The 17933-nt window shown below is 45.2% G+C and overlaps 1 protein-coding gene across 2 annotated transcripts in view; it reads right to left on the minus strand.

Moving 5' to 3' along the window:
- PCSK6 (proprotein convertase subtilisin/kexin type 6) overlaps window positions 1-17933 on the minus strand; it is a 105976-nt gene that overhangs the window by 79037 nt on the left and 9006 nt on the right. For both annotated transcript variants that reach the window (XR_008598534.1, XM_055002543.1), the window contains exon 2: window positions 1111-1215. Coding sequence is in view for 1 of the 2 variants with exons in the window: in XM_055002543.1 (XP_054858518.1) it covers window positions 1111-1215 (105 nt within the window). In the remaining variant the exon portion in view is untranslated. The remainder of the gene's footprint in view (window positions 1-1110; window positions 1216-17933) is intronic.

Below are 17933 nucleotides of genomic sequence, written 5' to 3' on the forward strand. Positions count from 1 at the left end.
CAAAGTTCATCATGAACCAGGCCAGTTCGCGGTTCATGAACCAGCCATTTGTCAGAGCCCATTTCTGATGAACTGCCACAAACCTTAGGCCAGTTCGTTTGGTTTGTTTTTCAGTTCATCACCACAGACAGCCTGGCGCCAATAAATCAGTTGCCTAGGCAACAGGGGGAGAGGCTTTCTGCAGACTTTCTGCTGCCCTGGAAGTGATGTTTTCACGACCAGAAGTGACGTTTTCATGAACCAAATGAACCGGTTCGCACACCGGGACAAGTTCATGACAGTTCGTGGTTCATGATTCGTGAAACACGACGAACCACAAACCACAGTTTTTTCACAGTTCATGCCCCTCTAGAGACCACCAATGAATACCAGAATTGCTAGGCAGAGGCAGGCAATGGCAACCATCACTGCTCATCTCTTGCCTTGAAAACCCCACGAGGGGGTCACAAGTTGCTTGTGACTTGACGGCGCTTAATTTATTTATTATTTGAAGGTGAACAGAAAACAATAGAAACAGTTGGGAAATTATCTTTCACAAATTAAAAATTAAAATTAATCTTTTGAAAATTAAATTTAATCTTTTGATAATCTTTTAAATTGTATTTTATTATTATTCCTTCCCCCCTTTCTATACTCCGTAATCCACCTTCAGTTTCAGTGAGAAAAGATGGGCTATAAATAAGATAAAGAAAAGAAAAAACAAATTTAAGTTTTGAAATGTTTCTTATTGTTTTTTATTAACTGAATACAAGCCAAAGGTTAAACACAGAGGGTCTAACTCAAAGAGAAGGTTAAATGAGACCTCTTCCACACACCACCCACACACTCCATAAAACAGAATACAGCAAGATCGGCGGTATGTGTGAATGTTGTTGCCTACCTGTGTTTGGCACATCTCTTTGTGTGGGTCTACCTTTTTCCTGAATTAGAATTCTGTGCCCATGAAATAATATAATCCTTATAGGACTAGTTGGAAAGAGGTCAAGCCGTTTTTGTAACATTAGGTCCAAGTTAGCGTCTTTGGACAAACCCCTCTGAGAAAACAGAGGAAGTGCATTTGACAGAGAAATCCCGCAAGGTAGTTACAGCGTTGTCAGAGAATCTGCATACCTTCGGGTCCATCCTGAGAAAGCTGTGTGGGCCTCTGCTGGTGAACGTTGCCCTCTTAATCGTCTTACTGTGATGAAAGTGGTAGTAGTCTTCCAGGCTTCCGATCTGTAACAACAACATGTGGGAAAGAGTCAAGAGGACAACGAATCATCACTTACAGAACAGGAAAGAGGGAGAGCTATAAAGACAGCCACTCATTCTTTTGAAGGAACCAAGTATAAATTTATGGAGGAAAACTTATTTTTTAAAAAGAGGGAGCAGAACCAAAGCAGATGTTCAGTTAGACTGTGGAACCTTCAGCAACTAGAAGAACTTAACTCCTGGAATCAGACCACACTGTCTAGCATTCTGTCTCTCAACAGAGGCCAACAATGTGAAGGAAGTCATTTCCCAGGGGTCTCCCAACATCTGGTATTCAAATTATAAAAGACACCATTTAGCTGTCATAGCTGATAAGTCAGTGATGGATCTTTGGGGGGGGTCTCATTGCTTTTTTTCAACGGAATGCTTTACGGCATCTTTACAACAGTTTTGCGACAAGGTACACCCTGCTCTCAGACCATAGCCAGTTGCTACTTTCATCCAAAGGACAGGAGGAAGTCAGGTGCAAAGGCTGAGAAGAAGTAACAAAAATACTTCGTTATTTGGTTGCACTAATCTAAGCTTCGCTCTGCTCAGGTTTGAAGTTTTAGTTCTTAGTTAAGCACAGAGATCTCAGACTGTATCTGCCATTCCCACAATGCAATCAACCTACTCTCAATTAATTTGTCTAAGCTGGAGGCTATCACTACCTCTTGTGATAATGAATTCTATATATTAAGACGCACCTTTAACACATTTCTTTTCCAATAGTCTAGGCATACTCTGATCATGTTCCAATTTTATTCTCCTACTTATATTTTGATCTGGAAGAACAGGCTTTGCAAATCTGGTTGTCATTTTCTTTCATAAGAACATGAGGTGCCCTACCAGATCAGATCAGACCAAGAGTCCATCTTGTCCAACAATACTATCACACACATGAAGATAGTTTCAGGTGGGTAGCCATGTTGCTCTGCGGTAGAAAATCAAGATTTGAGGCCAGCAGCTGTTTAAAGATCAACAAGATTTCCAGGGTATACACTTTTGAGAGTCAAGTTATCTGATGAAGAGAGCTTGACTCTCAAAAGCTTGAGGTCTCAGGGTGCTACTGGGCTTGAACCTTGCTCTCTCATACAGTGGCTAACTAACCACTTGCCCTGGACAGTCAACAAGACTGAGGGCCAAGCTACACATGACGAATGACACTTGAACAGCAAGTGTATTTCTCCCTGTTCACTTGCCCTCCACTAAATCCACTTGCCGTTCAAGTGTCATTCGTCATGTGTAGCTTGGCCCATAGAGGCCAAGGCCTTCCCCTGATGTTGCCTCAGTGGTTGGCTGCCTCTGGATGTGGAGGGTCTCCTCAGATATTTTGGCTAGTAGCCATCAATAAACCTATCTTCCACACACTTGTCCTTCCCAGGGCTTTTTTTTCAGCTGGAACGTGGTGGAACGGAGTTCCGGCACCTCTTGAAAATGGTCACATGGCCGGTGGCCCCGTCCCCTGATCTCCAGACAGAGGGGAGTTTAGATTGCCCTCTGCGCCACCGAGCAACGCAGAGGGCAATCTAAACTCCCCTCTGTCTGGAGATGAGGGGGCGGGGCCACCAGCCATGTGACCATTTTCAACTAGGGCAATTTAAACTTTAAGAAACTCTCCCCTTGTTCCAGCTGACCCAAAGTGACGTCACTGTGCAGTCTTGAGTTCCACCACTGAGTTCCACCACCTCTTTTCCCGGAAAAAAAGCCCTCGTCTTTCCTTTACCTAAGCTTTACTTCTTGATGTTGGTAGTGTTTTGAACGATCAATAAACCATACATATATATTAGAAGAACATCTTCTTTTAGCCTACAGTTGTCTATCAATCAATTTCATTTAATGACTCCGTGTTCTAGTATTATGAGAGTAGATCCAAAGGAGTTAGCTGTGTTTGTCTGCAGTTGCAAAATAACAAAGAGTCCACTAGCACCTTTAAGACTAACCAACTTTATTGTAGCATCAGCTTTCGAGAGCCACATCTCTGTCAGATCTGACAAAGAGAGCTGTGGCTCTCAAAAGCTTACGCTACAATAAAGTTGGTTAGTTTTAAAGGTGCTACTGGACTCTTTGCTATTATGAGAGTGAAATTCATCTCCATGTCTTGGATGGTTTTACACCACTCGATAATGTCCCACCTGGGTCCTCTTTTTCCTAACCATAAAGACTCACTTTAGTATAAGGAAAGAGCCATTTCTCTTTGTTTCCCAGGCCTACATTGTTTGTATTGAGAGCTGAGACTGTTCTTTGCAAATCAAAATGTACGTTACATGAAGGTGCTGAATTCTGCAACTGTATAAATCAGGGGTCCCCAATCTTGTTGAGTTTGTAGTCACTTTTGGAATGTTGAGCATGTTGCCACCACAAAATGGCTGCCATGGGAAGTGGGACCTGCCATGGGGGGTGGATTACAACAGGCTAGGAAGTCCCAAGCCAAGCAGCCTCCTATGACAGCAAGAGCTGTTTCCAAATGGGTACTCCCTGAAGACCCAAAGGCTCTTCTGAAGCACCCCCTGTGCCAAGGAAGTGGAGGAATGTCAGGACTGGCTCTTTGCTTTGCTTTGGATCCCCAAAGTGGCACCAAGATCCCTATGGGTACCACTTTGGGGATCACTGGTATGTTATTAGATTTAAGCACATTGATGCGAGCGGCTTGTAGCTGCTGTTGGATATAAGATTCAGGGCTGCAAGTCTGTCTCAATATGCTATTCTTCTGTTCTCAACCATATTGCCAGAGGTTTTATGTCTCCTGCTAGGCTAACCTCCACCTCCAGCCTCAACTCTCCATCCTCAAGGAATTGAAGAGCAAAGGGAAAATAGCCAGAAGGTGGGCTTCATAGAGACACTCTAAGAATTTCCCCATGTCTCTCTGTTCTTTCCCATAAAGGTTAGGGGAAAGTCCTAGACTGTCACCTGGATAGGATGTCACATCCTCCCCAAACTCCACTCTCCTCAGGCACTAGCCTCAAAAATCTCCCAGCATTTGCTGAACTTAGGAGTCAAACATAAATACACTTCAGACATGCACACAGCAAAGCTATCCTTTTCAACCACAACAGAATATGTCTGACCTAAAATGCCCTCAGAGTTTTCTGAGAGACAAGAGCTTGGAAGCAGGTTCACTGATTACCAGCTGCCCCTCGCAGGTGCACGCACATAAAAACACTGAAAGAGTCCATATTACTTTGCCACGATGGAGGCATTTGCTACACATAATCTGAGAATGGAACAGTGAATGCCCCTGGCAGACACAGTGTTCAAAGCCTTTGGATAAGGGCAGATGCAGGAGTTAGAATTCCAGTTCTTCTCTCACCAGTAGTTTTCATGTTTAAAAGAATGAATCAGGAATTAACTCAATGAGGGGGAGGGAATTCCTCCCATTGAGTTGTAACTCATGTTAAAATCAAGGCCAAATGCAGTCATGTTTTTGTTTTAAAAAATTAACTTGTGCAATGCAAAGTGCCCCCGTCTTTCCGCGATGCCTTTTCTCAGCTCCCAAAGAAGCAAAATTACCCCTAACAGCTTTACAAAGACAGTTTGTACCAATGTTATCCATCCTCTGGATTTTGCTGGTTTCAAACATCCAGGGATCACAACATTCATTTAAAGTTCTGTTTTCTTTTTTTAAAGAAGCTAGATAAATTTTACAAGCAATCGCCACAGACAGAACGCATTTTTTATTTGCCGAGAACAGTTGCTAGTGTGAAAAGAAAGTTTGGTTCTTGTTTAGACATGAGGCTTCTCTTCTCCGGGAAATCACAGCTATAAATAAGCTGAGCAACAACAACTATATTTAGTTGACAGGATACGGAGCAGTGAAAAACCTATGTCCCAAAAAATGAGTGAAAGAGGGGAAAATGGAAGAAGGTCACAATTTCACATGAACTTCTGTCTGAAGCTGCCTGAGCCAAACAACTGGTCCATCTAAGGTCCTTTTCCACATGGGTTATTTGCTCCAGAGTGGATGCTGTTGGGAAGCAGAGTTTTTCTTCCTACTTCCCCCCAGAATTCCGGTATATTCATGCACCACCCAAGTTTCCCATAACTTTTATCCAATCTTCCCCAAACCTGCATCAAAGAGATAATGTTCCATAAAAGTCTCTGAGGAGTTACCGGACTCCACCCTTGGGAGTTATGCATCTTTTAGAAGAGATGTCAGCAGGGCTCATTTTGAGGGGGAACACACAGGAACGCAATTCCGGCAGTTCCCCAAAGAGGTCACATGTCAGGTGGCCCCACCCAATGGACTCTTGGCCATTTTGGGCCTGTTTCGGCCTGGATTGGGGCCAAAACAGCCCAGATTGGGCCTCTGATGGGTGGTAGATCACACTCCCGCTCAGCAGTGGCCCAATCCTGACCATTTCGGGGCCCTTTTTGGCCATTTTCAGCCCCTTTTGCCATTTTGGGCCCAATTTCGGCCCTGAATGGCCAGGATTGGGTCCAAAACAGCCAGGATAGGTGATGTGAAGGGGTGTGGCATATGCAAATCAGTTATGTTAATAGCACACTTCTGGTGATGGCAAGGGGCATGACATATGCTAATGAGTCACGCTAATGAGTTCCTCCAGCTTTTTCTACGAAATGACCCCTGGATGTCTGAAACCATCCACCAACAATCCAAGTTTCTTCTTTAGGCCCCCAGCAGAGAAGAGAGGATTTTTGACTATTCAGTGGCATTCCAGCACAAAATTCGAGTCACGTACCACCTTAAAGAACAAGATTTTCATGAAATGAGAGTCAAAGTGGTAACTGACGAAGACAACTTTGACTCTCAAAAGCTTATACCTTGAAAATCTTGTTGGTCTTTAAGGCACTATGTGACTTGAATCATGCTATTTCAACACAAGGTTCCAAAGCAGAGCACCGCTTCTTTAAATGCCTTGAGGAGCGGACGATGCAGCAGACATCAGGCAACATTGCGCAAAACTCTCACGAGAAGACGCTATCTTCCGTGTTTTTTGCGCAACGTTTCGCAACATTACGGAAGCAGGTTAGTAGTGTGAAAAGAGCCCAGGCCTGCTCGGGGTTAAAAGGAATCATTTGGATCTATTTTTATTCGGGGAGTTCTTTCAGGACATGCAGTTTCCAACGGACACTCTTGTATCTGTGCGTATGGCTACCTTTTGCTCTAAGCTGGCTCTCTCACTCCTTGCTCAGCATTCTCTACAGGCTCCCTGCTCAGCCTGAACAAGGTATAAGTAGAGCACACCCCAAAACAGCCCCATGTATCTATGGCTGCAATGAAATCAACTGCAGTGACCCATGAGGCACCATAGCAGAGCATCTGCTTGGCATGCAGTAGGTCCAAGGTTCCATCTCCAGCATCTCTGGTTATAAGGATCAGGTCGCGCGTGATGTGAAAGACCTCTACCTGAGACCCTGAAGAGCTTCTGCTATCCAGAACAGAGAATACTAACCGTGATAGTCCTAAGGTTTGAATCAGTAGATGGCAGCTTCATTTATGCGTGCACATTACCTTCTGGACCAAACAGATGCACTACCTTTGACCAGGGCAAAAGAAATACGCACATGATTTTTGGAACAAAGAAAAGGAAGGGGTGGGAAATTGCAGATCCAGGTAAAGTAATCACCTCTGCCAGCTTTCCACATCAAGCCAAAAGGTGCATACCAGAACACGGCATTCTCTGCAAGAAAGTCCACCTATGCACTTGCACGAGCCTTCGCAATTTCCTCTGTTTAGTGAGTGGCAACTTGACGTCGCCCGTCATAGGCTCTTAATGGCTGTCACCTTCTCTGACAGGTTTCTGCAGATCTAAAGGACAGAGCGTCAATATGAATGCTGGAGAAACCAACCTTGCTGTCAGTTTTGAACGAGAATAATTTCGCTCAGTTGCAGCTGCAACCAACACAGCTTCTTTCTACCTTGAGCTGATGGGAGCTTTACGATGTAATAAAATATCCAGGCGTCTCAATTAGCATTGTTTTCGTCCATCATCTATTTACAACTGGCTCGCCTAACCTCGGCAGCACGTTTTTAACATTCTCTTTTCAATTATACAAGAGTGGGTATATTTCTATGGATGTTCACACGCATGCATAAATATAAAACCAAATGTAAGAGGCAGATGCCTACAATTCAAACACATCCCCCTTTCCAGCTCGAATCGTGCGTTGGTTAGAGATCTATGCCTGCAGCTCAAGATACACACCCCCTTAGAGTTTACATTCTCAGCTTTATTATGTTCATTTAGTTCTAAACTCTAAATCTGTCTCTAATGTGTAATCCCCAGGGTCTTCATTTTTAGTATAAATTAAATACATAAACAAGCCCAGCAAAGGAGCACTCGCCTTCTCCCCCCCCCCTGCACCGAGTGACACAGAGTCCCCTGTGTTTGTCATCTGCAAAATCTAAATGCAAGATTTTCAGTGCGTCACTCATAAAACAGCAGAAGAAAATATGCAGCCGGGGGAGGGGGCTTCCAGGCAAAATAAATAAATTAACTCTGGAAACAGCTTGCTTCAAGCCTGGATGTCTGACAAGCTCCTGGCTTCAATGAGGAGAGGAAGAAACTTTCCAAGGAAGGTTTTCCTGCCAACCGAGAAAAGCATCCCGATTCAATGAAGTCTATCTGGGTGCTGCTTCTTCACCCACCTGCTCATCCCATAACTTTTGTAGATTGTGCGGATTTACTGTATGTGGCCATAGGCCGTCACGATCCAAAATCATTCATTAAAAACAGAACAAAAAATACAAGGATACAGAGATAGTTACGTCGATATAAATAAAATTACTACAAAATGCATTTTACCTAAAATGTAAACATTAAACAACATTAAAACCGAACGGTTTCTAATCTATGTTTTTTAACCCCACACCTTCTATCTTCCACACAGACTTCTTTGTTAATGAACGTTTGTGCACTACCAAAGTTCCTGGGGCTTATTTTAAGATGCCCGCTCAGATGCAAACTTGACCGACTCCAGCGGTCCACAACACAAACTGTGCTTCGAGGACGAAAAGCAGGTGGTCCTGTGCAGATCTCACAACAGAGTCAGTGTGGTGTAGTGGTTAGAGTGTCAGACTAGGGTCTGGGAGACCCAAGTTCGAACCCCTGCTCTGCCACTGAAGCTTGCTGGGTGACCTTGGGCCAGTCACACACTCAGCCTAACCTACTTCACAGGGTTGTTGTTATGAGGATAAAATCGAGGAGAGTTATGTAAGCCACCTCAGGTACCCATTGGGGAGAAAGGTGAGATATAAACGAAGTAAAATTTTAAACGTTTTCAGTTTAATTTAGAAGCATACATGAGGACCTGGACAGCCCAGGCAAGCCTGATCTCGTCAGATCTCAGAAGCCAAGCAGGGCCTTGGTTAGTAATTGGATAGGAGACCTCCAACGAAGACCAGGGTTGCAGAGGCAGGCAACAGCAAACCACCTCTGTTAGTTTCTTGCCATGAAAACCCCATCAGGGGTCACCATAAGTCAGCTATGACTTGAGGGCATTCGCCACTACCTTGGGGAAAGGAGGCAAGTTGGATCAGGGCCACAGCCCTAGGAAAGGGAATCTTAACCCTTACTTGATCTAAACTTCCCTCCCTCCGACCCACTCACCAGAGCTGCCATTTGAGGCGCTCAAATATTTGAGGTGCTCAAGCCAACAGCTTGGAAGGGGTGATTTTTTTTTAATCAGGGAAAGTGTTTGCAGGGGGGAACCCTCCCGAGCACAGCATCCCTGATCTAATTTGCATTTCCCCCCTCGCCTGGAACATCACACAGCTGCTTTTAATGAAAATTAATGATGTCCAAACAGCTCGTGATGAAGCTCTCCTCTCATCCAGAACGCAGATAAGAGCAGCCTGAGGAATCCCAGGACGTTCTGGAACACCGTTGAAAAAACGAAGAGAAAAACGATTTTGTCCGACCTGTTGTATTTCAAGCTGAAATGTTTATTCTGAACACAGTAGAATATTACAGAAGTCTGCAATGTTATGCAGCTGATATAATAACACGTGGCACTGGCACAGGGCATTCATTGTGCAAAATGTTTAACATACTGTGATCCTCTCAACAACCCTATAAAGTAGGCCAGTCATATTATCCAGTAGGCCAGTCATATTATCCTTCTTTGTCTTAGCCTGCAACATGTGGATACTGAGCTTGTGGCTATATGCTGCCAAGGTTTCCAGAGCTGGGATTCTGGGAGCTGGGGACCAGCACCTTTCTCCTTGAACTTCCAGGGCCACGTGCCAACCTAAATCTGAAGGACACCACAGCACAATGCAACCTAGGCCTCCCCAGCTGAGGCGGGTGACTGGATCAGGGCAGGGCTTGGGCTATATAAATCCCAACAAAACAGGAGTGCTATCGGGGAGTGACTTGGGATTTATGGTGTCCCCTGTTCTGGATGGGGTTGCACTCCCCTTGAAGGAACAGTTTGGGGTTACTCTTGCGCTCTGGCCTGCTGCTGGATAAGCAGGTGGCAACTGTGGCCAAGAGTGCTTTTTACCAGCTTCATCTGGTTAGTTAGCTGTGGCCTTTCCCGGGCAGAAAATATCTGGCCACTGTGGTGTATGCCCTGCTTACATCTAGATTAGATTACCACAATGCACTCTACATGGGGCTGGTCTGGAAGCTTTAATTAGCATAGAGTGCTACAGCCAGGGTCCAGGCTGGGAAATTCCTGGAGAATTGGGGAGTGGAGCCTGGAGAGGGCAGAGTTTGAGGAGGGGAGGGGCCTCAGAATGGTATAATGCCATAGAGTCCACCCCCAAAGCAACCATTTTCTCCAGGTGAACTGATCTCTGTCACCTGGAGATGAGTTGTAATTCTGGAAGATCTCCAGCCACCACGTGGGGCTGGCAACTCTAATCTACAATGACCCTCAATCTGTTTCCGGGCGCAATTCAAGGTACTATAAAGCCCTATACCTGAAGGACCACCTATTCCCTTATGAACCTACCTGACCATTACAGACATCTTCAGAAGCCCTGCTTTGCCCCGCCCCCCACATCTTCTGAGATTAAGCAGGTAGCTACCCAGGACAGGGCCTTCTCAGTTTTGGCACTGCAATTTTGGAACTCTTTCCCAAGGAAGACTTGCCTATCCCCTCCTGCTGCAGTCTTCTACCAGCAGGTGAGACTTTTTTGTTTTGTTTGACATTCTTTCAGGGATTCCCTGCTTCCTGCCCAATGTTTTAATTGTTGTGTTCATGTTTTTGTGTGCATTTTGGCTTTAGATTTGTTTTAATGATGATTAGATTTGTTTTAATGATGATTTTTGTTGGTTTAATGGTTTTTAAGGTGTGATTTTTGTGATGTATTTTTTAATTTGTTAGCCGACTTGGAGGCCCTGACGAGGGTAGAAATGCCGGGTATAAATTTTGTAAAATAAAATAAATAAATAAGCTCTGCCTTGGCCTTAGCATTTCATTCCTCACAGCTTGCTCAATGTGAATTGCCCTCCATCTTCACAGCCTGCTTATTAAATCTGATCTTCGGCCTGCTCAGCTATGTGCCTCTTGCATTTGGCCCTCTGCTTCCTTCTCAAGCCCTTTCTGCACCAGGGTCAGAGCTCCTCAGAGCCAAGCTACAAGTGACGAATTACAAGTGGATCAAGTCCACAGTTCCATGCTTTGCCAACTCACCAAATGGAATTGTTAAAATCAAAATTGCTGCTGCGTATTGCAACGTACCAGGTCAATGAACAAAGATTAGTCTTGCAGACATTTCCATCAATTGAGCTGGTTGTAGAATCGGAAAAGCATTCAGACGCATATTGTTAAACTGGGAACCATTCACGGCCCCCAGCTGAACCTTTGGAAGCTATGAGAAACAACTCAAGAATTCTGTTTCATCGATGCCCAACTAATTTGCTGTCAGAGAATCACACAGATTCCAAGCAAAACCTCAGAAACTCTGCAGGCTCGATATAAGCTCTTTTCTGACATTCATGTTTGGCATCATGGCAGTGCATGCCACCCACAATCCTCCCAATATGCATGGCTGCCATTTTGTGCCCCGTGGGGAACATGCATATTTTCTAGCTTTGGGATGTGCCAATGGATCACTGGATTTTCAAGGGTATGCATTTGTATGCGCAAAACTGTATGCTCATGGAAATGTACGCATGCACGGAATGGCAACCATGCATATTGGGGGGAAGAGACCATGGGTGGTGCATGTCACATGGATGGAATGCAGAATCGAACACTGAAAAGGACCGTTTCCTAGTAAATTACCCCAGGTATATTTGTCAAACTGGAGTGGCTTTTCTTCCCCTGAAAGAGTCTCATGTTGAAGAATTTTCAGTATCCCCTCCTCAAACAACCTGGACAGTTTCTCTCCCTTGAAATCGTCAGGAACTGGTCTCCCAATAAAGAGTCCCTGTGCTGTAGCTCAGGATTGGGGAGACCTGGGTTCAAATCCTCTCACTGCCACAAAACCTTCTGGGTGACCTGAAGCCAACCTCACTCCCTCGGCCTAACCTACCTCACAGCGTTGTTGTGAGGCAAAAATGGAGGAGGGAAGAACAGTGCTGCAAATGGCTTTGGGTCCCCATTGGGGTTATAAATAAAGTTCAAGGGAAGGTGGGATAAGAGCACACTAGATACAGCACTGCTGACTATTCCCACCTTGGACTGCCACTGGAGTTATTTTCCCCCTCTGGGTTCCCTTTTTCTCCTGCACCCAATCCTGTTAACAGACAATCATGATCCCTGTGCCAGAGGCAACGTGGTGTCGTTATCAAGAGTGCTCAACTAGGGTCTGGTACAGCCAAAAAAAGAATCCCCCCTCTGCCATGGAAGTTCGTTGGGTGATGCTGGGCTAAAGTCATGCACGCTTCACCTAAACTACCTCAAAGGCTTGTTGTGGCAAGGATAAAATGGAGGAGAACGATGTAAGCCAATTTGGTTCTCTATTGGGGGATAAGGCGAGGTGTGGGTTAAGTAAATAAATCATCTAGCTAACAATGGCCCATTTATTATTCAACAGAGTTATATTTGTTGGAAATACAATGTCTTGTGTACAGAGAAGGCAGAAGACACAGAATACCGGCAAGGAGCAGTAGGTCTGACAGTTGGATAGATGGCAGAGTGGGATCCTCCTTTCCCCTGTCCTTCTTGCATGTCTCCAGATTGGTATTCACAGGGCCAAGCTACAAGTGACGAATGACACTTGAACGGCAAGTGAACAGACTCACGTTTATGCCTCCGTTCACTTGCGCTCCACTTGCACTCCACTCGATCACGTAGGACCAAACTACAAGTGACGAATGACACAGGTTGGACACTTGTCAGCTCCCCTCAAGTTTTGATGGGAAAGGTAGGCAGCTTGGAGGAATGTTGGACAAGTGACAGTTGAAAAGTCCATTGGACAGCAGTCGGATAGCCAAGCTGCAAAACCAGGATGCCTACAATTCCCATCAAAACTTGAGGGAAGCTGACAAGTGTCCAACCTGTGTCATCTATCACTTGTAGCTTGGCCCATAGTGATCACGTAGATTAAAGTGTAATTTGTCACTTGTGGCTTGGCCCTCAGGCTACTGTTAGTATCTCTTGTTTCTCCTTTCTGACAAAGTTGTAGTTCCTGAATAAACTCTCTTCATTCACTCCTTAATCAGACTCAAGTTCATTCCTAAGATATACCGGAGCCTACAAGATTGCCTCATCCTTTGTTAACATTTCATCTTTCACTTGACCCCCCAACGATTTCCCCTTTAAGCTAATGCATGCCTCTAGAAGGGCAGTACGGGGTGGCAGCCAGTGATCATAGCCGTCGCTGGCAACAAGCCAGCAGTCAAAGACCACACAACATCTCCTCCCTTGGCGTGTGCACCCTCAGAGGTCACCGTGTCCAGTTTTGTTTGCATGCGTCTGTCCGGACATGCAAAATCAAAGTTTTGTTGGTTTTAGCTCCGTCTGTTTACTTTAGGCTGACTGTTTGCATCCGTTTATGTACACATGACACAGCACATTAATCCTGTCGAGTCTCCACTTTCTCTTCTGGGTGCAATTCCCTGAAGGCCTGATGCTAAACAAATACCCAAGTATCACAGTCTTACAGAATCCAACCTACTAGACTTACATCAGCCACATATATGAAGCTGTTTTATATCCAGAGTCAGAAAACTGGTTCACCTAGCCTGATACTGTGAATTCTTATGATTTTCAACCTGTTTTTGGCTCAGGCACCTCAGTAACAGGTTATGGACAGTGTCCTGCAAATCATCTCTGTATCCTCCCCCCCCCAAGTAAAAACTGTTTACTCCCCCCACCCTCGTGCTTGCATATTAAGGCAAACTCTTATGTTCCAGAACTAGCAGTACTGAGAACTTGGATAGGAGCACAAACACCAGGAGAAATTACACCGATGAAACTCTCTTGCTTACACACGAGGCATTTTGAACGTTTCCCATCAAAATCTATCCGAAAACAATGCCGAGCAGCTTTGCACCTGCTCAGTAGATGCACGGACTCTAGGACCACATCTTGTTAAGACAACTAAGAAACAAGTTGCAGCATGCGGCTGCTTTTGCCCAGACTGCAAACTGAATAATCGCACTTTCTGGAGAAAAGGAGGCACATATCCCCCAGGGTCCTGGTCATCTCACTGCACTGACTGACCCGCAAAGCAAGGAATTACTCGCTGTCTATTTTCTGCATCTGCACAGTTAATGCAGCCTTTAAATGACTGGCCGTGACTGCACTGACCGCTTTTCTAGCCCGTGCAGTCAGCTAGCCATGTTAGGATACACAGTGGACATGCGTCAAACCCGTAAGAACAGAAAAGGGGGCCAGCCGAATCAAACCAGAGGTCCACCTCTTCCAGCATCCTGCTTCACAGAACCACCACCCACCTGGAGGGCCAAAAACAGGGCACAGGGCCCTTTCCTTGGATTGCCTCTAGCATTGGTATTCAGAGACTTACAGTGAAATCCTAAGAAGAGTTACTCCAGTCTAAGCCAATTGACTTCAACAGGCTTAGACTGGAGTAACTCTTCTTAGGATTTCACTGTTCGTGCCTTTGAAGGCTCTCTTTAGTCACCAGGGTTAGTAGCCCTTGCTAGACCTCTATTCCACGAATCTATCAAATCCCTTTTTAAAACCATGTGTGTCCACGGCCGCTGCTATTGGTGTCATGCAATGTGCTCCTCAGCTTAGCTTATCTTTCAGACTTTGTTCTCTTACTCATCGGTCCCTTATATTAGGTGCTGCAGGGTGCCACAATCCAACAGAACGCCCCCTCTACCCCCATCCCCCCACACACTGATAGAACCTGGAGGAGATGAATATGTTTGTACAGGGTGGCTTTGGCACTGCCAAAGGAGAAGGGCAGTTAGCAGGGGTCATTTCGTAGAAAAAGAGCTGGAGGGACTCATTAGTATAACTCATTAGCATAACTCATTAGCATATGCCACGCCTCTTGCCATCATCGGAAGTGTGTCATTAGTATACCTGATTTGCATATGCCACACCCCCTGACATCACCTATTCCGGCTGTTTTGGACCCAATCCTGGCCATTCAGGGCCGAAATTGGGCCCTAAATGGCAAAAAGGGGCTGCAAATGGCTGAAAGGGGCCCCAAAATGGTCAGGATCAGGCCGCTGATGAGTGGGATAGTGATCCGCCACCCGTCAGAGGCCCGATCCAGGCCGTTTCAGCCCCAATCCAGGCCAAAACAGGCCCAAAATGGCCGAGAGTCAGGTGGGCAGGGCCACCTGACGTGACCTTTGGGGAACTGTTCCTGTGTGTTTCCCCTCGAAATGAGCCCTGGCAGTTAGCACGAGTGAGAGCATTCTGGGGCTCATACTGGCTTGCAATGCGCCACAGGTGTGGAGAGCCAGTGAAAGGGGCTTAGGAAGCATTTCATTTTACTGTTTTTTTTTTCTTTTTGATACAACTAAGATCTATTCTATGCAAACAGTAGAGATCAGGAATCAGAATTCTAGCCTGGGGTTCAGGATTTTTTTTTAGCCTTGGAAAACATAAACACTCTACTGCAGCATGAAGAGTAAAGGTTTCACCTTGTGATCTGTTGCTGGAGAGGTACACCCCTTAGATAACATGTTAACTATGGGTAAGAATCCCCTCCTAACACATCCTCACCTGAAGCAGCAATCTTCTGCATATTTACCCAAGAGTAAGCTTCAATGAACCCAATGGGACTCCAGCTTGAGTAAAAATGCATAGAATTGTGCTCCCAGACTCGACCGCACATGAGCCATCTTGCACTATGTTTTATTTATTTGGGGGAAATCTTTAGCACCTCAGGGCCAAGCTACACATGACGAATGACACTTGAACGGCAAGTGTATTTCTCCCTGTTCACTTGCCCTCCACTCAATCCACTTGCCGTTCAAGTGTCATTCGTCACTTGTAGCTTGGCCCTCAGTCAACATAGGCACCTGAAAAGGCCAGTCAGGAGATCTGCAAAGGGAAGGAGAGGGAAGGAAAATTATGATGCATCTACGCTTAGATATGATAAATTTAGAATGTTTTTGTTTACTAGGTCAATGTAAGTTTAAATGTACTGCTTGTTTAACTCTCAAAGTTATTCTATATGTATTGTTTATACAGGATTGTATAAGTTTCAACTTAATTTCAAATCTAGTATCTGTATAATCTTTTATTAAAGGTAAAGGTAGCCCCATCTGCAAGCACCAAGTCATTACTGACCCATGGGGGGACATTTTCTTAGCAGACTTTTGTTACGGGTTGGTTTGCCATTGCCTTCCCAGTCATCTACACTTTACCCCCAGGAAACTGGGTACTCATTTTACCGACCTCGGAAGGATGGAAGGCTGAGAGCCAAGCTACAAGTGACGAATGACACTTGAACGGCAAGTGGACAGACTCAGGTGTATTCCTCCCTGTTCACTACGTGATCAAGTGGAGCACAAGTGGAGTGCAAGTGAACAGGGAGGAATACACGTGAGTCTGTTCACTTGCCGTTCAAGTGTCATTCGTCACTTGTAGCTTGGCCCTGAGTCAACCTTGAGCCGGCTATCTGAGCCCTGCTTCTGCCAGGATCGAACTCAGGTTGATCTTTTATTATGCACTTCTTATTTTCATATCTTTTCTTTTTTAAATAAAATCTTTTTTTTTAAAAAGGAGAAATCTGCAATGGAAGAAGAACCCACTGCAGTTGTAAGCACAGAGCAATAGCCAACCCACTCTTCACTTATCTCAATTGCACACCAAAATTGTGGTAAGACTTGCCCATTTCCTTATGCCAGGACACATCAGAGTCGAGAACTCTCTGCAGTCACCTGGATCAGACAAAACAAAGTGCCTGGATTGCTTACCTTTCTCTGTCCCAAGATACCTCAGGAAGGATGCTTGCTAACCTTCCTCGCCAGTATCACTACTGCTCTGGAACCAGGTGCCATACATATTCCAGAGGTTGGCAACAGTGGAAAAGTGTTCCATGCTGAACACCATTCCTGCTCCTGCTAACACCCAAGAAACAACTGACCATACTGGCAACATAACCAACCTGGCACACCAGTATATATTCATATGCACATGCCAAAAGCAAATTCTCAGCAATAACAAAAGCCCAAATAGCAAATAAATTTATTTGGAGCCAGTCCAGATTGACACTTTTCCTAGACTCTTGAGCTTCCACTTTTTGCCACAATTTGCATCTGCGTTGATGTCATGAAGTCCCAGACAGACACCACTCGGCTCAGCCTCTTTATTGTCCACAGCCAGCGATTCCCAGACAATGAGAAAGTGTCTCTCAATGCCACCATTAGTAGCACGCAAAGGGTACGGATGGCCCCGTTTCCATGGAAATGGGTCCATCCGACAAAGAGTTAACTGCCAGGAGCTGAAGAGGCCATTCATCACCATTTTGTGAAATTGGACCAAGGACGTTATGCATCAAAGAACTGGTTAGCTAAGACAAACAAACAAAAAAATTAAAATTCATGGTGAAGGGCAGACTGTCACTTGGGGCAATTCCTCCCAGCAAAGATGACAGAAGATGAGAAGAGACAACAGTACAGAGACAGGAAGTACCTTATCGGAATTACTTCCTGTCACAAATATTTACTGTGCCATCCCAAGTTACTCCACTCCAGTTGAAGTCCACTGATTTCAAACCTCCATTAGGACTCCAGCTCAACAGCTTTTGAACTCAGAGCCAAGCTACAAGTGACGCCTGACACAGGTTGGACACTTGTTAGCTTCCCTCAAGTTTTGATGGGAAATGTAGGCATCCTGGCTTTACAGCTTGGCTCTCCATTGCAGCTGCAAGACCAGGATGCCTACATTTCCCATCGAAACTTGAGGGAAGCTGACAAGTGTCCAACCTGTGTCAGGCATCACTTGTAGCTTGGCTCTTAAAGGATTCCGCCCTTGCACAGTTGAGTGTAGTAGTCAGAGCGCAGGACTAAGATCCTGGAAACCCAGTTTCGAATCCCCACACTTTACTGGAAGGTTGCTGGGTGACCTAGGGCTAATCACACTCTCTAAGCCGAACCTACCTCATAAGATGGTTGTAAGGATAAAATGGAGGAGAGGAGAAGGATATATGCTGCTTTGGGTTCCTACTGGGAAGAGAGGTGATGTGTAAATCATGCAAACAAACAAAGCAGGTTGAATCCCTAGCATCTCCGGTTGGAAGGATCACATAATAGGCCATGAGAAAAACCTTTATCTGACCCTAGACAAGGCTGACCTCGACTGGCTTACTAAGGCAGTAGAAAAGAGCGAGAGACCAGTAGCACCTATAATTTGCA

This window comes from Eublepharis macularius, chromosome 18 (genome assembly GCF_028583425.1).
Source record: "Eublepharis macularius isolate TG4126 chromosome 18, MPM_Emac_v1.0, whole genome shotgun sequence".
NCBI classification, from domain to species: Eukaryota; Metazoa; Chordata; class Lepidosauria; order Squamata; family Eublepharidae; genus Eublepharis; species Eublepharis macularius.